The following is a 26,301-nucleotide window of genomic DNA, read 5'->3' on the forward strand; positions in this document are numbered from 1 at the left end:
GATTACTGAAGAGAAGACTTTGTAGTGTCTGCCTTGAGACGTCGTTGCACTGCCCCCAGTTAGCCAGACAATCCCTGTAGGCAGGTTTTTAACATGTGCCAGATTTTGTCAGATGGTACAATAGCTCCCTAAATCTTATTACATAATCTGGTAAAGAAACATATAACATATAAAGTTCAGATATCACAGTGACGGACACACACATCCACGAACACGTGCTTTGAAATGCATCCTGACATTGCAACTACAAACGGACTTTGATGGACACTTAACTGGAACCGGCTGGGTCATACCCTGCAATCAAGCTCGTCTCACCACCTACCCACTGTAATAACTGGCTTTTCCATATCAGGTTTTTCATGATCAGCACAGCTTTGTAAACCTTTCTCATTAACAACCGGTTACGCCTCCTCAAATCTAATGAGTTCGCCACAGTATGTGACTGTATAATGAACAAATGTCTCTCTCTCTCTCTCCTCCTGATCTTTACCCTCTGTCCTTCTACTTTCTGAAGACAAGGGCCTTTTTGTACAAATGGGAAATCATAGGACTCACATGCTTTGGAAGGAAGAAAGTGAGTGATCACAGCAGATGATAGGGTTGTTCAGAGGAGGAGAGCAAGGTAGAAAGGCGGACTGAAGTTGTTTTTGAGCTGGACGAGGACTTCAGAACCGGACAGCTGCGAACCACAGACTGAACCGGACTACCTTAACATGGAGAATGGCCAAGCAGAAACGGAGGACAGGACGGAGGGCCTGACAGAAGGTAAAATGGTCAAATTACACGACCTATAACTTTTGAAGTGATGCTCTCAGGCTAAAGTTCTGCAGCTGTTATGCGAATCATCAATTAATTAGTTTATTATGACTACAATAAACTAATTATTGCCTAGTGTTTAAAATACAAGTACAAGAAAAATGCTCATAACAAGATGACCTCTTTAGAGTTTACAGTGATGAATTCTGACAGAATAGGGGGAGAAAAGATGTAATATTTTTCTCAAAAGAAAACTTCAGTCTTTGTCACATAAATGCAAACGCATAGTGGTCTTATTTGAAAGCATATAACTCATTGATAAAATGTTCCAATTTTTTGTCACTTGAATGTTTGCAGATAACAATGGAATTCATACCATTTCAGACACGATCCTACAGTATGTTTATCTTGTAAAGCTCTCAGGTCACTTCTTTCTTTGAATTTGAAACAGCTGAAATCATTTACATGGACATGGACTGTAACAAAACTTTGTGTAGCAGCTTAAGAGCTTGGCTTGGCATTTCATCGTGACTTCTGCATCAGCAAAGAGCATAAAAACCAATCTCTTCACTTTTTTAAAAAAATTAAGCTTTAGAGTAGAAATAATGGAGTCCAGCTGAAATTTAATATTGGAGCTCCTAATATTTGAGTGTTGCAAAAATCCAGTAACAATATATCAGCTGATATTTTCTTCACATATAACATTGTTAAGGATCTCTCACTTTATTGTTTTAATTTTAGACATAGGTATTGAGCATGCCATTTTACAGTTGAAAACTGTCTGTCAGCACTAATTTTCCAAGGCAGACCTATTAACTCGTCATTTTGTCAATGATTCTGAGGAAGCCACAACAGTGAGGAAGTATTCACATTACCGTGACCCTGGAAGTGCTTCACCTAAATTGGATGTGGTTGATTTTATTGTCATCAATTACCCATGTTTGTTTTCTGTCGTCACAGGTCAAAATGGCTGCCGCGAAAAAAGCCATTACTTGTTACTTAACAGCCGACATCCGTCTAGCTGTGACCTAACTTTGAACCCTAATGCTCCAGAAAAAAAAGCCATAAAAAGTATGTTTAAAAAGAGCAAAATATGCACACAAAAAAAGTGTCTGGCTTAAAGAAAATGAGCCCCTGAACACGTTATGTTTACTGGATTAGACATACGGAGTGTCCAACATGTTACAACACAATAGGGACTGCGAGGAACATCATGTGTCTTCCTATAACTGCTTCAATCAGGGAATTACACACCTTTGGTTAGTCAATGAAAATGATTTCCCAGTTTTTTTCCTGGAAGTTTGAGGTCACTCTGGGACAGAAGTTTGAAGTGACACGTTGACGTCAACTTTCAGCTGAAGCCCAAAGCACAAAACCCGAGTTTCAAGAGGAAATTTGACAGAATGACTCCGTTGTTGGACACTGTATATTCCTTCTTTGGCTCTTACACAATCAAGAAGTGTTACATGGTATATTTTGCCTGCGGGGACTTGTCGATTATGCATGATAATATATGTTAAGTACGTATTTCAGATGACCCTCAGCAGTTTTGACAGCGGGCCTCGACCTGTGACGTTTCCACAGCAAACAGCAGCATTGTGCTTTTATACAGTCAGCTCACTGTCCTCTAAACACACCACATTTAGGAGACAAAATCCATCGTAAATGTGACTTTTTGCTTAGGCTGCACTTTTCTCTTAGAGTCAAATCATTTCTTTTAAACATGAACAACAGTCCCTCAAAACTCCAGCATCTAAAAATCTGCAGAAATGAGCTTGTTATGCCATCAGGAGAAACTTCCTGCAGCTGCTCGCTTTACTGTGAACTGCGTTACAGTTACCACAAATTACAAAAAGATTTACACAGAAGGACATGACATGGCATAACAGGACATATAAACGATGCCTGTTGTAGCGTGTCATTGGACAGATCTCTCTTCCGGTAAGTGACTCATGTGCAGCACTTTCACATGACCGCTGAAGCTCACTTAAATGGAAATAGTGCTGACTTTGTCGTCTGTTTCACAAAATATTTGTCATGAGCCCGGCTGCTAATGTTTTCTGCTGTAACGCATCCCACGCAGGAACAACACCCTCCGTCACAGTCCATGAACAGTATTATTCTGCTTTGATAAGAATCTAAACCATGAATGATACTGCGGGTTTAAAGTCATTTACAGTTTGTTAAGAACACATTTACTTCAGACAAAGAAGAGCATTACCACCAATCACACCATTTTGATGCGAGTCAACAGGTTGGATTTTGGGTGGAAATGTGTTGGAATTTTTTTAAGACCTGAAGCGTTTTTTTTTTTTTTTTTTTCAAACTGTTTTTCTAAATACACCAAAAGCTTTCAGAGTTTGTTGTTAATCAGAAAATCATCTGTCATTTTAGTTTTTGGAAGAATTAGCGATGCTACTGGACTGAGGTTCATTCTTCAAACATCTCTCCTGCGTTCACTTGTACTTCTGGTATTTATGTTTAAGTATCACAGTTTACCTGATAGAAATACTGCTCGTAAATGATGCTACATGTAGCAAATATAGATTCTCTAAATATGGTCGTCTGTCAAACCTGTCTAACCTGGACTTCATAATTTTTGGATTCTGAAATAATATTTCAGAAAATAAGAGAATAAACAGATGAATGGAATTCAGTAAATAAGGTTTCCTTGTGACAACAAAAAGGTTCATTGTTCGAACACTTTTAGGTTGCATCAGCACATCAAAATGCTAATAAAGGTAAATATTTGAGGTAAGAGCTGCCATCCTTTCATGTCTTTTTCATAACTGCTTATGAATAAATAAAGTAATCATATATGGGATTAACTAACCTTTTTTCTATTTGTTTGTTTTCTTTCATTCATATAGACACGGAAGAAAATGTGGAAGAAGCTAATCTGGAGATCGCTCAGGTACTCAAGAACCTCCTGATTTTCAATATTAATTAGTGCCCGATCACCGGAGGTGCGAAAGCCTTATTCTTATTCAAGCAATTATTATGATTCTCCGTAAACAATGACATTTTTGGCAGCTTTATCATATTAAAAAAATCCTGAAAGTTGGTACACCACCAAGCGGGAATATGCAGACCTTGGCGTGCTGCATGTCGGGGAGCCGGCGGCCCCAACCCGCTGGATATCCGACGTGCAGCGTGTGAGGGCCCGCATATCACTGCTTGCAGTTTTAATTTGGCTTACACCTCATAGTGGGAGAACTAGTCAATAACCATCAACCAACTGAGACATTGCTGTTAGCGAAGTCACCAATTAAATAAATTAACTATGGTTAATTGGGTCAGATTTTCTCCTGTCAATCAAACTTTCCCTCCATTGATGAGCAGCAGAGGTTCAAATGTTTCCACGAGGACAACAAGCTGTACATTGTAAAAGTTTGTCTGTCAGCTGCTTTTACTGAACCCTCTTTCGTGGGCACACTCTCTGACCATATTAGATTTGATGTTGTCAGTATCTCAAGCAAACAATCCAGACATAGGTCACAGAAAGATCAAAGGTCGATCTAACCATGTGAATTCTCTTTTGACATTCCTGGATAGAGGAGCAGCTTATTTTTCCAAGATGTCACATGTCAGTTCAGCATCAACAGCTTTAATCTGTAGACTCACTGTCTCACCGCCTCTGATGTTTTCAGATTTTCAAATTAAAATTCAATGAGGCAGATGGGACCAAATTTCTTCCAACCCAGCTGAGAATGAGAAAGTTATCTAATAGAAAATCCTGCAGAGAAACGACCCAAATCAAAAGACAAAATTATATCAGCTGTAGCGCTACATTTTTAAAACTCTGACTCGGGATGTACCGATGTTGAGATATCGATCCCAAAGATTTTACAAGCGTCTCAAATTGCGCTCACTCTGCTCGGGAGCAACATGGCAGAGTTTTCCAAGCTCTTCGAATCATTGTGCTGTGAAGTGTGAAGTTTCAGCTCTCTTTGTTTAAATTCGTGTGATGTCTCATGACATTCGATCACTGGCACATATTTACTCCCGGCAGAACACAGCAGATCAGATCTGGCAGTATGAGACAAACAGTGAACAGATAATCATTAGTTAAGACGTTTGCACGAGCGTCTCATGATAAATCCTCCTTCAATTGTGTTTATAGTTCAGAATTCACTTAACTTAATTTAGATAAGAAGAGAACATTTTAGCTTGGAGTTTTAGGCGACACTAAATCACAGCTCCCTAACGCAAAATATTTTACATTGAAATTGAGTTGCTGGTCCCACTAAGGCCACTAAAGTTCACTTATCACCTCATGATGTTCTCTTGAACTTACATAAATATTTTAGCATTGAATGACACTATTAGTCACCGTTTTAAAGGAACTAAGCACAACATTTACCAAACTGGCATCAGATAAAAGTAAATAATGAGATTATGAGGCAAGCTGTTGTGACTCTTTAGATCTGCAGCCTCCAGGAGAGCAGACACACATCGGCACTGTCAACTATCAGAAAGCACATCTGATCTGACTGTTATCAGATGACTGAATAGAAATTTCATTGATAATGGTTGGTCAACTGAATGTAGTAAGTTTAGAAGGCCTCCTTCAGCTCACATAACATTTAGGACATATGTGTTGTATGTTGTAACCGCCTGTTCAATAGTCTGATAAAAGGGTGGAAAGGAGGAAGAGCAGAGGGCAAACAGGACAGATGCTCTATTGAGACCCCTGTCTGATGTCTTTCACATGACTGAGAGCAAAAGCAACAGAGAGAGAGAGAGAGAGCGAGAGAGAGATGGAAAGATAGGGCGAGAGAGAGCTGCTCAACCCATGTAATGTTCCCATGAGCTGATTCAGTTATCCCCACTAAATGAATTCAATCAGCTATACATGAGAAAACTAAGAGGGGAACTGCAGAGAAGAAGGAAGGCGGGTAAAGAATCCACTGCTTTTAGAATATTATAAGGGAAAAGGTGAGAGAGAGAGACGGGTTGGTCGAGAGGAAATGTCCTAAACTGGAACTGAAATACTGCACAAGCAAAGTCTAGGAAAATCTAAATGAGGAAGAATTGGCTGTGAAAAACTTTGACTCAACACCTAAGAGCAGGAACCAAAAACAAAATCACTGAGCAGAACACTTAAAAAACAAAGAAGTTAAGAAGTAAATAAAATCTGAAAGGACTCATGCAGGGATTAAATGATCTTAAAATAAGTAATAAAAGTTTATGGCCCTAAAAATTACAAATAAGGACCAACAATAAAACATTAAAAATAAGAACCAACAAAACCTTACAAGTCATGATTTGCTACCAAACCAAAAGAGTTTGGAAATAAAACAGTCCAAGAACTAAGAAAACTTCATGAAAAGTAAAGAATTAAATTCAGTCAAAAGAAGAAGAATCACTGGAATATGAATACTAAGCTTCTTTTCAGTTTTATTTTTCTTTGAATTGTTTGTCTATTTCTACTCTTTTCACTTGACTACCTCCTAAAGACAGACTTTATAAAGTGCTCTTTGTGATCAGCTGCAGGGCCTGGTGGCTGAGCTGCGCAGCGGGCTCCAGGCCGCTCTGATGGAGCTGTGCGAGCTGCGCCAGAGGGACCAGGGCCTGGAGGAGAAGCTGCAGGCCCATCAGACTGACGTGGATGATAAGATAATGAGCCTCAAGAACTCGCTCAACACTTTCAAGGTGCCGGAGACGCAAGGCAGCGAAAACACACACACACACACACACACGCACGCACGCACACACACACACACACACACACACACACACACACACACACACGCACACGCACACACACACACACACACGCATGCACACAGTTTATTTTTGGTGAGCTGGAGAGGCCTCTGTAACATAATTTAGAACATCTGACTTGAACGCTGTTGAGACTGTAAACTAATTTAATCTATTAGACAGGAAGGCAACACTTTCAGAGCCGCACGCTGCTTTTCAACGGTACATGAAATACTGACTGGCATGTACATCTTCTGATCCATGTTGTTAAGATCTGTATCATGTAGCTACACATACAAAAACACACACACACACACACACACCAACTTTGTCAATCTACAAACAACTGATTTACTCGTAACAACGTGCCCGTATGAGTTTGTTTTACTGTTACATTTGGTATTTTAGGTATATGGTATATCTATTATGATATATATGTTTGAAATATGAATGTGAGGTTGCAACAAACACACATGCTGTGTGATAAACATATATGTGTTCTGGTTGTTTTTGATATGACTGATAGACCAGGAATTGTGCACACAACTGTTACAGCCTACGTGAGAGGAAAACAATTTCGAAGTTTAGTCATTTCTTGCTAAACCGTTGCACCTGTACTTTTACTGGCACAATATACATCACATGTTTTCACCATCTGACAGCATAGGAAACTGTAAAAGTTTCATCGGTAGTTGCTCTGGAAGAAAAACTCCCTCATTTTGATGTGTGGCCTGAGACAAACCGTCAAATTTCCCTTCTAAATCTGACCCTGGTGCCTCACAGTGTGAAATACAGCAGCCTGTCAATCATACCAATTTACAGTAATCTAAACTAATGCCCTTCTTTGGTGAAAATATGCTTCCAGGAGGAGCTGAATGTGACATTGTTCCACATTAAGGACGTGTCCAGCAGACAGAGGGAGATGCAGAAGAGGATAGAACTGCTGCAGTCAGAAAACAACAAAGATATCATCTCCATTCCTCACAGGTAGGCGGACACATACCGAATGAGGACACAGGTGTACACAGGTCTTCCCTCTGACCTCTACAAAATAGTTTGTAAGAGAACAGTGCTGCTTTTGATTAAACACGTATTGGCAGTGCCACAAAAAGTTCAACTGTGTTGTGTAACTTGGCAAAAAAGTTGTTTTTATCTATTACTTCTGCTTCGACTGTGCCGATTGGCCCTACAGCAGGAAGGGCTCCAGGGCCGACGTGCTGACGGCACCGGCGGATGAGCACATCTGTATGCCCACCAGCCAATCAGAACTCAGTGTCCTTCAGCACTTTTTCTCCAGTCTGCCACACAGCGGGTCGCCACAGAGGAGCACCACGTCGACACAGAGTGAGTCTGCTGTGTGCGTCACATTCACTTCCACCCACTGAGCTCAAAGTGTTGGTGCACAAACGACAGACCTGCAGGGGACGTTTACTTACACTAGTGTTTGTGTGCTGCAGCCTCCACCTCTGAGCAGGAGGCTCAGCAGCTGCACAGAGGTTGTCCACCCAAGTCTCCCGTGTGGGGAGAGACGACCAACAGCGGAGAAGAGTCAGTCAACAGTCAGGCTGAAAACAGTAAGAAACGCACGTGTTACACGCCATCTAACCGCTAACTACCGGTCATTCAACCTGGTATCACGGCAAAGCGTGAAATAGACACGCCTGCCCACGACAGCAAAACGGGACATAGCCACGCTTTGGGCTGTATTGGCGTGAAAGTTACACGTTTTCCTGTAGTGGATGGAAATAAAAACCTACTGCATGTTTGAGCCATGTGATTTAAAGGAAAATTCAACTTTTAGCAAAACCACAAAGTTGGGGTTACTAAATAAGCACATGGTTGAGCTTTGTGACAAAAAACATGGTTGGGGTTTGAAAAAACAACAACATGGAAACAAAAAACAACTCAAGAGAAACATTGTCACCTGCTGAATTTGAACCTCAAAGTCCCGCATGGCAGTCTGTGACAAAACGTGTAACTTTCACGCCTAGACAGCCCGAAGCGTGGCTATCTCACATTTTAGTCCAGTAGCCTTTGGGTATAAATTGTGTGCATACTTGACATATATTGTGTTTTGTGTGTGAGCAGATAAGAGGCAGGGAGCCGCACTGGAGCTGCTGGAGTCAGAGAGAGTTTACGTGTCCCACCTGTCTCTGCTACTGAAGGCCAACATCTCCTTCAACGGATCAGAAGCTCTCACTTCGAAGGAAAAACGGTGAACCTGCCAACGCACAAAGACACCAGAGTTCAGACTGACGATGTCAAAACACTTACATGGACACCAAGAAGTGAAAGAGACGTCTCTGAAATGAACCCTTAATCAACAAGGAGGAGACATTTAAACTTGTTATTTGTAGAAAAGTCGTACTGTAACAATATATACATTTAAAGTCAACACACAACCTGTGGAGAGAAGAGCGACCCAGATGTCTCTGAATCACACCCCAGCATGTTCCAGCAGTGGCTACTGATCGAATTAGAGATCTTACAGTGAGAGGAGGACAGGAAATAAATAAATCAAATAAAAAGCAGCTCATAAACACCAGTGAGACACAGAGGACACTCTTTAAAAAAAAAGAGAAAAAAAAAAAGACTCCAGCTTTGTTAATGAAATCACCGCTCAGCTTCAGCACACGTGTTCCCAATGACCGTGAGCCCCAATGAAACGCTGCGACTGCTGAACTGGGTCAAATGGTGTTTGTCAGTGATTGCATTTGTCTGATGTCTGTCAGACAAGATGACACACTAATTGTCTAAATGTTTATTATGTTACATGAAAGTGCAAACACGAAGGATGTTTGCAGCTACTTCTGTGTATGAACTACTTCTGGAGGTTGTTTTTTTTTTTTGCTCCAGCAAGGCAAGAAGTCATACAATGATGAGACTATAAATAATGGTAAATAATTGCATTTTTGTAAGTGCAATATTACAAAAAAATCATGATAGTACAAAAGAAATATGAATTGTGAAAAAACAAAATGCCTTCAAAAACAAGTGCATTAAAATCCTTTCATTCGTCTTTTATCATTTTAATCCTTCATACGTGATCATTAATATTCTTTATAATTAATCACTCTTCTGTGTCTCGTCTTTAGTCCTTTTCCCAGCTCTCTGAGGTTTCTGATCCAGCAGCACCTCGAGCTCCTCCACACTCTCCAGGAACGGGTGCTCAAGTGCCAGTGGCAAGGCATCATGGGAGATGTATTCATGAGGCTCACCAGCAACGAGGTAAACACAGAATGAGACTGCGTAGACAAAATGTATAAGAACTACGGGGGGGGGATTTTATGTCTTAGTCCTCACTAACTGTCCCCTCGAAGATGCTTTCCCTCCTTTTTTACAGTAATGTGTTCATTTGGTCTTTAAAACCGACCAGTCTTACATGAAAAACACTTCGTGATCAGGTTGAGACTTCTCTGTTTACATATAAAGTAATCATTCCAGCCCTCTTAGTATTTTCAGCTGTTTTTTATCCTGCTTTGGAAAAACACAATAGAATAATTTTTTGCAACCCTTCACAGCCTGTGAGTACACTTGGCATTACTTTATTTTTTTTCTGTTATATAAAAGTAAGAATTTATTTTTCCCCGACAGTAAAAAAATAAAAATAAAAACACGAGTGGATTTCAAGCTATAAAAATCCTTTACTTAATATTTTGTAATATCCTGAATGGGCCAGAATATTACTAAAAATCCAGTAATGTGTAGTAAGCTTTAAATCTTTAAAGCTTTAAAGGAGCGTGCTGCAGCAGAAACTCAGCTGAAAACCAAAAGCAGGCAGAAAAACACTGAGGTTAATGAGTCTATTCTATTAGAGCCAATGTGTGGCTAACTGGCTCTGAGTGAGTAGGAGGAAATGCTGTAATTGGTAAGAACACTTAGCTATTTAACTTAAAGGTAGGTTCGCAGTGCATTATGGGACTCGACATACTGATGGTTCGAGGAAGGAAAACAGCAGCAAAGAAATTAAAATAATGAAAGAACGAAAAGAAAGCTCTAAATCAAAGATAATCCAGGTTTTAATCTTTACTGTTTCGTCATCTTTCTTTTCTGTGATTGTAATGAAAAATCTGCCTTTTTCTGTAATTTGGCTTTTTTTTGGAAGTTTTTTACTTGATCAATTGTTTTGTGGGAATTATTTATTTGGTTTTGTGTGTGTTTTTAAATTAAAAATGAAACAGAGCTTGCCCTGATTATTATATTGATATAAAGAAGTCTCTCCTCGGGAGAACTCAAAGAAGGTGGAGCTTGTTTTTATCTAACCAAACTAATCGAACAGTGAAGGACAAGAGGAAGTGGGAAATGTGTCTGAATGGGACCTGAACACTGACAGTGTCTCTGTCTTCTTTCAGAGTGATTTCCTGGACCTTTATGTTTCCTACCTGAAGGAGCTTCCAGACTGTCTGTCAGTCGTCACCATGCTCGCCTCCAGCTCCATGAAGTCCTCTGCATTCGTAGAGGTAACATAAAAATGATAGAACGAGACAGGCTATGACATGAAAGGATAAAGCAGGACATGAAGCATAATTTATTTTTTTAAACTAAAGTCTAGTATTTCAAATTTGTTAAAACGTTGCTTAATATCAGAGAACACCCCCGCCATCCTTGTGATATCAACTTTGATGAATTTGAAATATTCAGAAATCCTGAGTGATTGTTAACTTCCAAAAGGTTTCAAACCTTATATTTTTCTCCCTCTGCCCTGATTGGTCCACCTGTGCTGGCTTGTGCTCTGATTGGCTGCGTGGTGCTGCTGTCAGAGTGACATCACGGGTGATGAATCCAAACCCTCCCTCCACACTCTGCTCCTTCAGCCGGTGCAGAGGATCCCCGAGTACCTGCTGCTGCTGCAGGTTAGAACCAACACTGTTCTATGTTCATATTTAGGGGGAACATTTTTTTAAATGTCATACAGAATTTCAATATGAGCTCAAATTTCACGATATTAGCAAATATCATAGACAGAAATACTTCAATAAAACTAGGTTTTGGCTTTTTTTTCTTTATTTTTTCAGAATTTGTCTGTAATCTTCCTTTATTAATGTGTTATACTTTATTCATATCATTAGTAAAAAAAAAAATTAAAAAAAACAACAACATTCTTATGAATTAAACAAACAAGACACATAATGTGTTAATGTGTGATCTTTAGAAGTGCTGGTAGTCTTGTCACATTTTCCTGCTTCCACTCAACATCTGCTGGCTGTTGCTTCTTATTTAACAGACATATGTGAGGGAGGTATATTCTCATCAAACTCTCTGCAGGAAAGTGGTTATTTTACAAATTACTATTCTTTTAACGAAAGAATAATACAAACATTTAACTGAGATCACACTGAAAGAAAAAACAAACCCATTTAATAACCTGAACCAGAAAAAAAAAGTCACTTAACATCTCAGTGATGACTGAAGATTAAAAACGGCTCTTTCCTGTAATGAATATGTATATTTTGCATCCGTATGTGTGTGTAGGGACTTCTCAGGCAGACGGATGCAGAGCACCCAGACTACTATCTGCTGCTGGTGAGCATCCAGCAGTTCAGGTCCTTCACGACGCAGTACCACCACCTCCTCCAGCACAACCAGGAGCTGCTGCTGCTCAACCGCCAGGAGATGAAGAGGTCAGTACGACCGTCCCGCACAGAAATAAACAACATTGCAACTCGTGTTTAGGAGATTAAACGAGACATATTCTCAAAGTCGGAGGCTGTGTGAAGCAGCTGTGCGCTCACTGTGCTGTGCACCGCCTGCAGGTCTACCATGAAACAGCTGTTAAAGACGGTGGAGAGCGGGATCCAAGCCAACAACATTGGCTCACCGTACCCCTGCAGCAGCGCAATGCTGTGAGTATGCTGCAGTCAACCGGCAACTTTTGCACTCCCCCAGTTTACTGGCCTCTCAAAATAGCCTTTATTCTTTCGTTTTGATTTTTCAGGTAGAAAAACAAGTCCTTTAAAAGCTGCATTGATCTTTTTTGGCCTCTTGCGGGCAGAAAAACACACAAACTGACACACGTGTTCATAGATTAGTGCTTCCTCAAATTGTTTGGATGACCGATGTCAATATTTACTTTCAAGCTCGGTTTTGGTCTCCACAATATATGTGGTATCTTTTCACCGCAGGGAGCATGCTAACCAGGTGAAGCGCAGGAAGCAGTGTCTCCTGGAGCAGATCCAGTCTCACCGTTTCCAGGACTGGGACCGGGACCAGAACCCAGAGGCTCATTGTTGTGACACCGACTGGCCCCCCCAGCTCCCGTTCTTCAGCCCCGATGTGGACTCGCGGAACCACAAGCCAACAGGTCTGCGGTCACGGAAGCTGCTGATTATTAGAATAGATGATCTGTCTGTGGGTTTCTCTCTTTGATCGTTCATAATCTGCGCATCAACGGGAATACGTACGCTTCAAATTAAGAGGTCGTCAGATTGCAGAACAGCGCATGGAACCAGTTTTTCAAAGTCTCTGACACCGACAAACCCGACCAGCACTTCACGCAGCGGTTTGAGAAGTTTCTGGAAGCAAACTCTCTGTTTTCATGCTTCGCATACTTCAAGCAAGTACGAGACAGCTTGAATGTTACGTTGTTTTGACCAGTGGCACCTTTTCTCCCATCACTCCAGTGGGACCCCTTTGGACGTGTTCAGACATTTAATTAAATCAACTTTGAAGTGTACTGAACACGTAGAACTCGATTGATTGACGTCTCTTGCTCAAAGAAATGCTCGGGTGACGGCTCACCAACACACGTTTGATCATTGTCCACGCTGGTAGAGGAAGGTCTGTCTTTGAAGCTTGAAGAAGAAGTAGGACACGGATAGAATATATTTAGATCTGACCTTTAAGTCCAGGGAACAAGCCTTAGTGTCTTGCGTCAACAGGACCGGGTACACTCGGTACCTTAGCACCCTTTATTTATTTGCAATTATTTTGGTTGTCTTGTCATGATGTCACTTTGTGCCACATGTGGGGATTTGTCAGAACCAGACATGCAAACCTTTGGGACAAATGCCCCCTCAGTCAACCAATTAAACATCCTTTGGCTCTCAAGGTCTTGGCAGCATCCCGGAGAGCGGGACGTCCGAGAGGTCCATGCCGTGCCAACACCATCTGTCCTCCAGACCGGCCGAGTTCCGCCAGGTTCAGCCGGGCTCCGCTCTGGCCGACGCCCTGGGAGAGTTCCTCCTTCCTCCAGAACCCCGAGGGATGGAGAGCCTCTATGAAGAGGATGGAGGCTCCCTTCACGACGTGTCAATGTTCGACCGCTGCTCGTCCGCGTCCTCGGATTCCTCCATCGACATCGCCTTCGTGAGGTGCCCCAAGGCCCCCGCAGCATCACATCACGCGATGGCAGCGAACGTGTCGACGACCCGTGACGTCTTTGGCAGCGGTGGAACCTCCAGGGACGGTTACAGCAAACTGCCCGGCAGGGGCTGCGTGTCTCCAGATGAAGCGGTAATGATGCGTCGAAATCAGCATCGTCCCCTTCAGGCCAGCCAGCGTAAGAGCAAGGTGAGTCTGTTCGTCAGCCGATGTAGAGAGAACATAGTCTCGAATCGTTGTAAAATCCCAAAACACGTATGTCTTCTCCGCTTTCCAGTCACTGAACGGCCTGCAGATGGACAACACAGTGAGTTGTCTGGACAGTGGGCCTCTGTCAGACCACCTCCAACGGGTGGGACTGGGCAGCCACGCCAAGCTGGAGCGCCAGGGCAGTAAGGGCAGCCGAGGGTCCTCCACCCCGTCCCGTAAGGTCCAGACCCCGCTGGGGAACCGAGTGGATATCGACAAGCAGAGTCCAGATCTCCACGGGCTGCTCAGCATTGTGGGTTTCAGCAACGATGGGAACAAAATAATATGTCACTTTTAGCCAGATCGTCCGAGATTCAGAATCTTTTCAATTAGACATTAGAAGGCTACAAAAGCACTGAACCTCACTATCAGGAAACAGGCAACATTTAAAATGTATTTTCTCATTAACTGAAGTGAATGAATTATTGTGTTTTAACCCATCAGGACTCTGGACTCCAGTCATGGGGAGACGAGTCAAAGTGGAGAAGCGGAGCAGAGGAGAACAACCACCACACTCCCTTCAGTGAGAGGAGTCGCAAGGACAAAGGAGGCTTCAGGAACTCCTTCAAGAAACTCTTCAAGAAGAAGTACGAATGATAATGTAACGTGGAAATATGCACATGGATGCTTTACACCTGAAAAAGCTTTGATTAAAAAGGGAGCAAGAAAGAGGGCAGGACTGAGAGATTAGTATCTCTGAAATGTCATGAAAGCCTTTAAAAACAGCATCTTTCAGTAGCCGAGTTTACGGAACGTTTTTTTTTGTTGTAGAAATACATAATAAAATGCAGCCACTCTGACACAGAAGCATCACATTCACATCTGCTCTCTTTCTAACAGGACCGGTGATGAGAAAAAGGAGAAAGGAGGTAACAAATCATCAGAAAGTCAAAACAGCTGTGAACACGAGACACCGGGAAAGAATCCTAAACTTGTAAATCTGGACATAAACCGCGGCACGGCTGTATGAACACCACTTTACAAACACCGTCACAGACTGATCAAGTGAGCAGCGTAATACATGCATGTCTATCTATACATTAATACATACTACTAAATGCCACGAGAGCCTTTTTTTCTTTTACATTTGAAACTGCAAACATTTCACGAATAAACGTGTATAAAACGAAAAATACGTCATTTTTTTTTCTGTTGTTTGAAAGAGAAAATCCTGCTTCTGACCTTCACCTTGAGGGAAAAGCACTTCACATGGTCTATGCCATTTAAAAACAACAACAACAACAAAAAAAAACAGCACTGATTGTCCAGACGGGTGTTTTACACGCCTTGATACGATACCAGGTTGGATGGTTGAATTTTTGCACAAATTCAATGTTATTTTGTCAGACTTGGGTAAATGAAGATTGATGGGCTGCGACAAAATGACAAAGCCTATCGAGTAAAATTGTTTTTAATCAACTTAGACCAACTGTGAAGACAGTTAAACCTTTTTTGCAATTTTTAATTTTGCAATGTAAATATATGATTAAAACCTTGATCACAAGAGGGCACACTCATCCCTTTGCTGTGAATAGCCCTGACAACTAATATATTTCTTTTCCTTTTCGTTTGCTTGTTTGCACCCCTTCGTTTAAATCTCTGCCGACTTAACATGGAGCCTCTGGTTTTTATGAGATTCCCTCCACTTCAGCTGTCAGTCAGCCTGCTTCCTTTCTTAAGCAATAACTGGAAATATTTTTGCTGCATTGTACTCAGGAGAACGAATATAAAGCTATAATTTCTGTATGTTTTCAAGCATTTTGATTCAAATACAAAACATGAAATGTTTGTGACAATTATATATGCACTGAATTGTTTTGTTAAGAGATGAATTTGACAATCATCAATAAAAGGTTCACACTGTGTATTTGTTTTGTGGCTCAGCTGGTTGATTTTCAAGAGTCTGTAAAATACGAGACTCTTACATTTTGGATGTGAGAAGAGAGTAAACTGAGTTTAATTTACAATGACGAGGCAGCTGTTTGGTGCTTTTTTTGGGGGGAAGAATTTGTTAATTAAATTCAAATAAAGATAAAAAATGGAACATTAAAACATGCACAATTCAGCCCGTAATAAATTAATATACATATATAATAACAATCAATTGTCCAGGGCCCGGAAAAAAAAATCCATAGATTAATTTAAAGGGTCATAAAATAATTAAGGGGAATAAAAAAAAATAAAAAAATAAAAAAATAAAAACGTAAAAATTGTGTAACGCACAACTGTCTTCAATTTTAGCTTTTTATTTTTTGTGTAAAATCCTGAACACTTTAATCTCCTCATCCCTCAAATTACACAATCTCAAGAAAAATCTCTTTAAACTGCTCACAACTAAGGCAGCTGTGAGTACAGCTTCATTTTAAAGGGGAGGTGGAGGGGGGGAGAGATGCTAAAAGGCTGGATATTGTTGGTCCCTATGACAGATGAGATGTTTAAATCATAAAATATTAAAGCCTTGAACACAGAAAAATGAATAAAAACTGTCCTAGACGGAGGTGTGAAACTGCAGCTCTGCAACTGGACCTCCCATGAAATATTATTGGGTTCTTGTCTTCTTTCAAAATGAATATACAGAGGAGCCCTTCGTATTTGACCTTCCGTAGTTCCATAAGAAGCTACAGAAACACAGCACACAGCTGACGTTGTAACATCAGACCAGCTAACATTAAAGATGGCTCTGGGACAGCGAGCCGACATGCAGCATAACGAAGCTGCAAAACTAAATCGGTTAAATGCAACGAGAACCACAAGGAATTCTTTTATTTACACCCGAGTCCTTCCGACTGTAAAAGCGTCTTCCAGGAAAAAGGCACCACTCATCAGAAATGAGCACAAAACACCAAAACGCTTCAGTTCCTTCTTTTTAATGTGTTAACCTGCCATCTCATAAATCTGTTACACTTCTGAAACAAAATATAGGCAATTATACAGTATGTAAAACAAACCCATTTTTATTTTACACTATATACATAACGTATGCATTGCATTATGAAAACAAAACAAAACCCAAAAAACAAAGGTGGTATAATAGCGACAGAACAGAGGTGACCTATTGTGTTCTTATTGAAGATTGGGAGGAGACCTGGACCAAAACAGATTTTGTAAATAACTTCTAAGTGCTTATATTAAGTACAGAGAAGTTAGGAGTGCCAGAAAAGAAAAGAAAAAAACAGGCGATCCCAGGAAAACTATCTTAACAGCAATTAAGTTTCATTCAGAAAATGGATTTATCTGGTACCCAAAGCATCGTCAATCAGACCCGATGCTTTCTTCTACGTTGGATTTGATCCAGGCCCAGTGGAGGTTATGAAACACCGATTTTCTTTTTAACATTTCAGCATGTTGACAACTGTTTTTTTGTAATTATAGGTTAAGCTTGTGTGTGTGTGTGTGACGGCAGACGTTACAGAAAATATCCCACGTGAACTTTCATGATCAGTATGACACTTTACCCAAATTTACACATTTTAAATCGTGAACTTCGTGGCTTAAACTATAATGTTTGTTTGGTTTTACCAAAGTTTTTAACCTGCATGTGGAACAAACCCAGCTGTTGACAGCAGAGTTCAACAGATTCGACATTTATCTTTACTTTGACCGTGATGTGATGTGATGTCTTCAGTTTTGTACGAGTCGTATTTCTGCCATGTTTTCCGGAACAAAGCAACAGTCTTATTTTAAGAAAAATGTGCACAGGCCATAAAAAAAAAAGATCCTTAAAGTGAATCCAAGCTCTCCACAGTTAACTAGACTGAACATTTTATTTCAAAAGGAAGAGTATGTAGGATTTAGTGAGGCTGGTGAACACACCTCACCCTCCAAGTGTGTCATACAACCTACGATGAAAAACGCAGATATGAAGGTGACAGAAACACAACGATTCTTAGTTTCAGGTGATTAAACGTGAATGAAAACAAAATCAAGAAATATTCTATCAAATTTCTGCCGATAGATCCTCTTAAATCCTACACACAGAACCTTTAATAAGTGACTTCACAGAGAGTTGGAATCCAGTGAGAGGATCCGTTTATGCACAAATTAATCCCACAAAAACACAGTGTAAGGGGCATTAGTGTGATTCCTGTCACTGAATGTTTGGAGGAGGGACAATGCTGTCACGTTGGTAAAGTGACATAAAAAAATTAAAAAAAAGACTAACAGCGAAAGGAAGTTTAGTTTCACTGTAAACAGGTAAAAGAAGAAGAAGTCCAGGAGAAACCGAAAGCTGTCAGTCCCCCAACATGACAACATTTCCCTTTTATAGCCAACATCCAGCAACACATCTTATACAGAGCTGAAACTTGTGATCTATGATCCTATTTATTTCCTAACTTTACATCTAAAAGACAGAACTGTAAATGCTCCTGTCGTCTGTTGCGTCGAACAGATTTTTTTAGCTCGGGTTGTTGCAGACTGAAAATAAAACTTTAAATATAGAAGCAGGATGTTTTTGGCCTGGAAGTCATCATCAGAATCAGGTTTTGTTCTCAAGGTTCTTAAAAAAAAAAAGACTTGCCATTAAGGTTAGAGTTAAAAAACAAAAAAAGCAACAACCAACAACCAGAGAATCCCTGTTGGCATTGTGATAATCAGGAACCACTTCTATATCATTATATTATAGCATTTAGTGTCACATTGATTTGATGAAGTCACTCGTGTGCTTTGTTTTTGTCCGTCTTTCCTTAATTATTCATCTCGTATCTGGTTGTTTCACGTACTTATATTCACACCTGTACATTTAAGAAAAAAAAATGAAGACATGAATGAGAAATAAAACTCGTGGGGAAAAAAAAAACACAGCCACCTGAAAAGTCAAAACATTTCAGCTCCGGGAGATTTCAGCGTTAACAGATGGCGTCTCAGCTAAATTCAGCCTAAACTAGTGTTAAAGTCCTCAGAAGCAACCTCGAGTGTCACAGCTTGTAAAGACTGGTAGTGTACTGCCACACGTAGACTCTCCTACACACCAAACAGTGCGCATCTACATGCATGTAGTGTGATCTCTCGTGCAGACGTCGGCCTTTAAAAGAGTCACAGCGATGGAGGCTGAAGCGTATAACGGTATAATCACTGATCACAGGGCTTACACAGAAATAAAAAAAATCTAACAGAAAGCCAAAGTTTCGACTCCATTCGAGGGTTGGCGTCGGTACTAGATTAAAAACACAACATGGAACACGCCCACCGATATGCGAGGGAACATATCCCGCAGTGGGACGCTCAAACGAGCGCCACTCAAGAGAGCAAAAAGGTTACAGACGTTTCAACCGGACGTAAAATGAAATCACTTGTGAGCCTGAATCGACGGGATCGGATCACACCTGAAGAATAAAGGACGGTAATAAGTTACAGATGTGGAATATGTCATAATTAGGCTAATTGACGGCACATTAGCTGTTGACTCCACTCTCTCTTTGTTTCTGTGTTTTTATTCGTGTTTATATTTGCATATGGGGGGTGGGGTTCCCCTTTTCATTTTTCAAATTGTTCCTCGTACTTAAACTTAATGTTTTTGCGACTTAAACACCGTCGTGCAGGACTTTTACATATAAATAAACGTCTGTCACACTTGAGATCCTGATGAATTAGTTCACACAAGGCTGATTAGACCCGTCATCGCCGGAGAAATCTCTTTGCATTTCACATGAACAAGAGTTTTCAAATGTGGTCGGGCTGAACTCCCAATTCTTCCAATTTAGCCGTATGCAAACTTGAAAGGGGATAAAGTATTTAAATCGTGCTCGCCCTTCGAGACTTTCCAGATGTCATCGCACCGAATGGATCAAATTCAGATTCTGAGCCTGTGACAGAAGCGTGTGCCGTTTATTGTAATTCCTCTCGCTGGCCGAAGGGGGCGACAAAACGTTCCACGCTGCGGTTTAAATTTCATATTTAACATATTTGGCCAACAGCCAAATACAGTATATCCCAGGCCCACTGGATGAATCTAAATCATTTTTATTTCTGTGTAAAATCCAGCTTTTATCCCGTCTTTGAATATCTGTTGACGCTCTTTTCGAGCTGCCTCGGCCAGAAACACGACTGTCACCTGTTAAAGACCAGATCTGTACACGATGCACTCGTGTGTGCATATTCTATGTCTACGAACACACACATACACACGCACACACGCACGCACGCACGCACGCACACACACGCAGTGCATACACACAAGGTCATATATTATCATGACATCACATTTGTTTATGAAATACATTTTTCTCTGTGCAAATTATTAACACCAGTGGTTCGATAAAATTAAAAAATAGCATTAAAGACCAAACAAAGATTTCTGATTAAAACGGCGTTAAAAAAAAAAAAAAAAAATAATATGAAAAGGATGACATCAAATGAACACAACTCCGCTGCCCTGACGACGGTTGCTATGGTGCAAACGAGCAGGAAGTTACGATGGCTGTCACATGCAGAATGAAAATGACCAATCACGTGTCGCTTCCTGTGTTCGCTCAGTTGGATCCTGAGCGCTACACCTTTACAAGAGTAATATCAGATTACTAAAGCTGTCTACCTGAGGAGACTGCCGGGGTCTTGGCTTCCTGACCCTCGTCACATGATCAAGGAACGAGGAAGTGAATGAACTGTCCCATCACTCCTCCGCACCCGTTCGTCTCTCGTTTTGTCTCCACAGTTGTACGTCGCAACTATACACACGCCTATCTACACGACCAGTCCTTTTAGTGTTCGTCTCTGTCAAAAAAATACTACATTTATATTTACAACAATTAAATAGAGGTCAATTAAGCACTTGTGTGGTGTGGTGGTGACGGGTACTGGAATCTGATTGCTAGCGAAAGTGGCGAAGCTTTTTTTTTTTAGTCTGTTTTCTCTTTTTTTATCCTTTTAAAAAAAACAAAAACAAGAAAAAAAAAAACAAAGACAACAAATAGAACAGGAAAAGCCATCCTGGTTGTTAAAGTTACATCATGTCACAATAAATAAAGGGGTAGTGAGGAAAAAAAAAAAAAAAGAGGGCGGAGAGAGAGAAGAAAGGAAAGAAGGAGGAGGAGACCGAGGAAAGGACGATAATGAGAGAAGGGCAGTTTTTCTGTGCAAGATGGCCCTTCTGTGAAGCTTCTAGCGCGAGTAGCAGTAGCAGTAGTAGCAGTAAGTATGTGTAGAACTAGTAAGTAGAAGTACTGATGAAGTCAGATGGCGTGCTGGATGCCTGTTTTTGCGGTACGTATGGAGGGGAAGGCAGGAGGATGGTATCAGGAGAGATTCTGAGTTGAAGTCGCTCTTGTAAGGTGCAGAGAAAAGATTCCCCGGCTGTTTCGAACCCGAAACTGGCCTCGGATCAGCGGTTTAAGACCCCTCGTCCGTTCAAAAAAAAAAAAAAAAAAGAAAAGAAAAGAAAACGAGCCCGTGACCGGCTGCTCGGACGCGACACGCCTCGCTGATAGGCACAAAAAACACTCGCGGTGCCTTCTGCAACCCGACGTGTGCACCCGTTGAACTGCTCATCTCACCGGGTCCCGCTGCCAGCAGGCCGGGGGAGGGGAGGGGGAGAGGTGAAGGCTGGGGGGGTTAAGCGGTGGTGGTGGTGGGGGGAGGAGGGAGGGTATCAGGATGAGTGTGTCTATCTGTTGATTACGCCCTTGCCTACAATAAATGTTGGGGGTGTTTTAGAGAGTGTGTTTATGTGCGTAGATGTGTGTGTGTGTGTGTGTGTGTGTGTGTGTGTGTGTGTGTGTGTGCGTGTGCGTGTCTGTCTCAGTAGCTGTTTTCGTGGCCTGCCAGGATGTAGAGGTTGCTGTGGGCCGTGGGGTTGTCTGTAGGCCGGCTCTCCAGCACCACCACCCTGTAACACAAAACACACACAATATTCAGTTTAGTTCCAAGGGAAGGCAACACACCATGAATCAAGAATTTAATTTTGCCTTTCAATCTCAGATAGCAGAACAGCCCAGCCAGATTTTCAGCATGTTATTAGTTTTCTGAAAAAAATACATCAAATATTGAGTAAAATAAAGAATCAGTAAAGACCCAAGATTCACGGTAGCAGTATATGCAGACAGCCAGCGACCCACACAGGATATGATACGATTCCTGTAAAAGCCCTGTTATTTCAGGGGGGGGGGAAGAAAGACAGCGACGAGGTACGACCTGCTCTGACATAAAATGTACTCCGTTTACCTCGAGGTAAAAGATGTTAATACTCTTCGAGAAGGACCCAAAGATTCACACGTCATAACTTACACGGCATCAGCTTCACAATAAAGACACCAAAATCATCCAGTGCACTGAAAATAAGTTTTTGGTATTTCAATCGAACTCTGACACAAAGCTGACAGAATTTGAAGCATTTTGACATCCCATGTTTGACCTTTCTAAATACTGATCATATTCTGCTATCAGTGATCAGACCAGACACGGATGATTTTGGTGTCTATGCTCTCATGGTTTACCGTGTAAAATCTCCCATAAAAACTTTGCTGTACTTCCTCAAGCACACCCTTTTACTTCCCTTCCCTCTAAAAGATCAATAATATCTGGCATCAAGCAGGCTTCCAGAGTCCCGACAGAAAGAGGCGGAGTTTCAGGCTGGTTCAGTGGCCAGTGAGCAGCGGGAGTACCTGGGCAGAGTGAGGCCTCTGTCCTCTGGATCTCTGCAGTCAGCGCGTCTTCAGTGATAAGACATCAGAGAGGATGTTAACAGACATCTAAGTGTGTGTCTGTGCCTGTGAAATGAGTATGAAATGAAGGACGTGTGCACGTGTTGCGTTTCTCACCTGTCTGATCCCAGTAGTCTGAAGATGCGTGTGCTGTCAGAGATCTCCTGAGTGATCTGATGCACGAGAAGAATCACAAGTGTAAATGCAGGACGATTTGGGTAAGTCCTGAAATCCTGACGCGAGATCTCCGATGATATTTGAGCGACACATTCGCGATAAAATGTCTCTGGCAACAGCGATTATTAAAACATCAAATTTTCTTATGCTGGCCAATATCGGCAGGTGGCGTTTAATAGACGGTATGTGCAATCTTGTGGAAGCTCAGACCATAAAAAATCCAGAGTTATAACGCGCAAGGGGCTGCGTTGGTGGAGGTGTGTTGTTCTGGGTTGCTATGAGACACGAGAAACATCCAGCAGGAGTAACAGAACCAGATGTCTGTGGGCTTATCACATGGCCAGACACCGTAAAATGATTTGTTTAGTAAGTTTAACAAAAGGTACACTTTCTAAATATGTACATACGCATCGAGTCAAGCCTTACGAGCGACTGCAGTTTGTGACCATAAAACAAACAGAGGCTGTTATACCTTCATAAGGTCAGACTGATTGGTGGTCAAAACGGTGGCAGGGAATTATGCAGGTCCGAAAAATCTAGCAAACCCACATCATGCTCTTTTGATTCACTTTCATTTTAGGACGTTAAGAGCAACGAGAGTAGTGACCAAAATCCTGTTATAGTCTGAGAATAAGCAGCATCCTGCTGCGATGCCTGGAAGTGAACCGTATTACACGGGGAAGAGTGCAGTATGAATCTCACCTCGTTGGTCTTGAAACTCCGTCCCTGCATGCCGTGCCTCCAGAAGGCCAGTACACTGTCTTGGAGGCAAACTGGGAAAAAAATAAAAAAAAACACAAACAAAAAAAACAAGGAGAAACAAGGATTACTGCTTATTGATGGATTACTTCACCACCGGAGGGATATTCATGTCAGTTCAAGTTCCCTTGACTAAAAGAGGTATCAGACTTTCTGTCTCCATATTTACGTCATAAGTCATATTTTTCTGATGTTAAGATATTGTTTAAGTTTGGCCTCTTTTTTTTTTTATTCTACCTATGGATTCGATCTGGAAGTTGAAGGTGAGCTCAGCTGACAACTTCCTGCTGGATTTCAACCGGCCCTGGAGGTTCACTATCTTTATACACCCTGTGCAAAGAGATGGAGAAGAAAAGAGCGTAAAACTTGCAAAAAACGTCACAATTCTGACCCGAATCGTTGAAGCTACACAATGCAAATGCTCAGATGATTAAAAAAATAAATAAAAATGTACGAGTTACTCACTGTCGAGGCAGACTAGGATAGTGTCTCTCTCTAGCTGAGTGACATGGATCACACACGTCTGTGGTGTGTCTGCAGGGAGGAGGATGAAGGCGTTAGAGGGTGATCATGGCCTCCGTGCTGTAACCACTGACATAACAGATCCAGCCACAGTGCTCTCACCTGCTTCTGTGAACCAGGAGGAGGTAGAGTTGGGGTTGACGGTGCCGAACCGGACCACCTGGTTGAGTTCGGTTCCTTTACTGACCGCCACACAGATCAGAGGGTAGGTCTGCTCCGGGACCACCAACATCTCGAAGACCTCCAACGGACACGGCAACGGGAAGTCGATGTTCTGTCGAGTCGATGAAGAGAAGGCAGGTGAGAAAGAAACGCAATAGAAGTTAAGTGTTACGACATTACGACGGTGATACATTGTAGGTGGACATTTTTTAATAGCGTAACATTAAAAAAAAAAAAAAAAAAAAAAATCTAAATTTTCATTCTTAGAAAAATTACCCACCCTTATGAAAAACATTTGTTGCATTATTTTATTTTGTGTATTGGACTTTAGTAATAAAATGAGCTAAAAAAAAAAAAAAAAAAAAAAAAAAAAAGAGAGTAAATACATATGAGGAGTTTTGAGGAGGGCAAAAGTGACCTTGATGAGCATGAACTTCTGCATGGACTCCACCCACTCCAACAGCATGACGCTGGACTGGAAGGCTCCACACAGGTACTTATGGCCTGTGTACGGGTTACGAACTGCACAAAAACAACAAGTTATTAGTAACTTTGAATTCTGTCTGTTGCCGTTTGTGGACATTAAACTCAATATTCCTCTGCAAATGTCTGTATGTTTTTGTTGTTTCACCGTGTTGCCAAACAATCTCATTTCAAGTCCTGAGATAGGATATTACAAACTACATCATGCAATTGATCTATTCTTTTTATGTTGCTTATTGTAACAGGCAAAATTTCAGCACAGTTTGACAGTGAGTCTTGACCTTGAGGTACTACAGAGCCACATTATAAGCGGTACCACTAGTCACAAAAAATATGAAATCATCCTTTACAGAAACTCACCTACGCAGCACTTTTGGCACCCTTTAGTGTCTGGAATTTTATTAGACACAGCAAACTTCCTGTAACCAGACAAACAAAGAAATCTCTTAAGTTAAAAAGATGATTTAAATGTAAATTGAAATTGACATGCATGTTTTGTTTTGTTTTGTTGTGAAATGATGTCCATTTCAGTGATTCGAGTCAGGTGAGTAAATATGAGTGCAGCATTCAAATTCATTGGATCAGATAACTGAAATAAAAGGATGCCCTGTAAGAGATTGTAAATAATTGATAGGTTTGACTTCCTGGTTGCACAGTTACCTGGGAATCATCTTATCGGGCAGCTTGTGTGTGGGAATGGCTACTGGTAACTTCTGTAACTGTCGGGCCTGTTCAAACAGACCGCTCAGACTATGAGAGTACAGCTGGGAGGCTTTTCCTGGAAGAGAACAGAACAGAACACAATAAAGAGGGACATAAGACATAAGAGACGTCAAACAAATGTCATGTACAGGATGCTTTAAATCTGTTGTGAGACTAGAACAATCGATTTAATAAATCGAAAGTCCACAATCAAGAATAATTTCAGGTCAAGAGGAGAAAAAGAGCAAATAATGCGGTAGTCAACTATAAAATAACGCTGTCAGACAGATGTTCTTCTAACTCACCAGATATAGAAAGAAGACAGCTGTTCATGACATATAGCCAGGTACACCGCCGAGGGAACAGCTGCACACAGATACACAGGAAGGAGAGAAGAAATATGAAGCAACTGAGCACCAAGGTGGAACACAATTAGTTCAAATAATATGTCTCTTTTTCAAAGACCAAAAACTACGTGGATAATCACAGTTGTTTGCTAATACAGTCAACAATAAAGAATTAACGTTGGACAACAGGGATATACACTCACATATTACCTATCACATCAATTTCTTTTGTATTTTAATGACTATTAGTATATTCAAAAATCATGACCCATAATTACAGGACAATATCATTATTTTGGAATTTGTTACATTTAACAATAATAATGTATGAACCAAAATAATCATACTCTCAAAAGAAATATGCTACTATTATCGTAAAATGCATGCTCTCCAGTCTCACCTGCTCCATTGTCGTCTCATGCAGCTCATTTAGGTTTAATGTGTAGATTCCCTCTTCAGCTCCGAATATCAAATATTGGTCT

General features: G+C 41.1%; 2 protein-coding genes across 9 annotated transcripts in view; one reads left to right on the forward strand and one right to left on the reverse strand.

The window, feature by feature from the left end:
* The first annotated feature begins 621 nt into the window (after positions 1–621).
* arhgef33 (Rho guanine nucleotide exchange factor (GEF) 33) lies at positions 622–15,868 on the forward strand. The gene is made up of 17 exons (XM_069144020.1): positions 622–765; positions 3,627–3,670; positions 6,247–6,411; positions 7,328–7,449; positions 7,655–7,806; positions 7,920–8,036; positions 8,551–8,677; positions 9,558–9,690; positions 10,815–10,922; positions 11,223–11,315; positions 11,935–12,083; positions 12,216–12,305; positions 12,585–12,763; positions 13,511–13,971; positions 14,060–14,284; positions 14,476–14,618; positions 14,872–15,868. The coding sequence occupies exons 1-17, from the start codon at positions 714–716 to the stop codon at positions 14,999–15,001; spliced, it is 2,490 nt and encodes an 829-aa protein (XP_069000121.1). The 5' UTR covers positions 622–713; the 3' UTR covers positions 15,002–15,868.
* A 1,014-nt stretch (positions 15,869–16,882) lies between these two features.
* Positions 16,883–26,301, reverse strand: part of LOC138195155 (mitogen-activated protein kinase kinase kinase kinase 3-like) — a 43,275-nt gene continuing 33,856 nt past the window's right edge. For 5 of the 8 annotated variants that reach the window (XM_069144273.1, XM_069144274.1, XM_069144275.1 and 2 more), the window contains 12 exons: positions 26,220–26,299; positions 25,778–25,838; positions 25,431–25,548; positions 25,131–25,189; positions 24,706–24,809; positions 24,228–24,399; positions 24,069–24,137; positions 23,841–23,933; positions 23,547–23,617; positions 22,785–22,840; positions 22,629–22,676; positions 16,883–21,853 (listed from right to left, as the gene is read on the reverse strand). In XM_069144273.1, the coding sequence (XP_069000374.1) occupies positions 21,766–21,853; positions 22,629–22,676; positions 22,785–22,840; positions 23,547–23,617; positions 23,841–23,933; positions 24,069–24,137; positions 24,228–24,399; positions 24,706–24,809; positions 25,131–25,189; positions 25,431–25,548; positions 25,778–25,838; positions 26,220–26,299 (1,019 nt within the window). In that variant the 3' untranslated portion in view covers positions 16,883–21,765. The remainder of the gene's footprint in view (positions 21,854–22,628; positions 22,677–22,784; positions 22,841–23,546; positions 23,618–23,840; positions 23,934–24,068; positions 24,138–24,227; positions 24,400–24,705; positions 24,810–25,130; positions 25,190–25,430; positions 25,549–25,777; positions 25,839–26,219; positions 26,300–26,301) is intronic. The other 3 variants (XM_069144279.1, XM_069144277.1, XM_069144272.1) reach the window with 1 other exon arrangement.

Source organism: Embiotoca jacksoni, unplaced genomic scaffold (genome assembly GCF_022577435.1).
Source record: "Embiotoca jacksoni isolate LCO1_2020_lvr unplaced genomic scaffold, fEmbJac1.0.p SCAF_12, whole genome shotgun sequence".
NCBI classification, from domain to species: Eukaryota; Metazoa; Chordata; class Actinopteri; family Embiotocidae; genus Embiotoca; species Embiotoca jacksoni.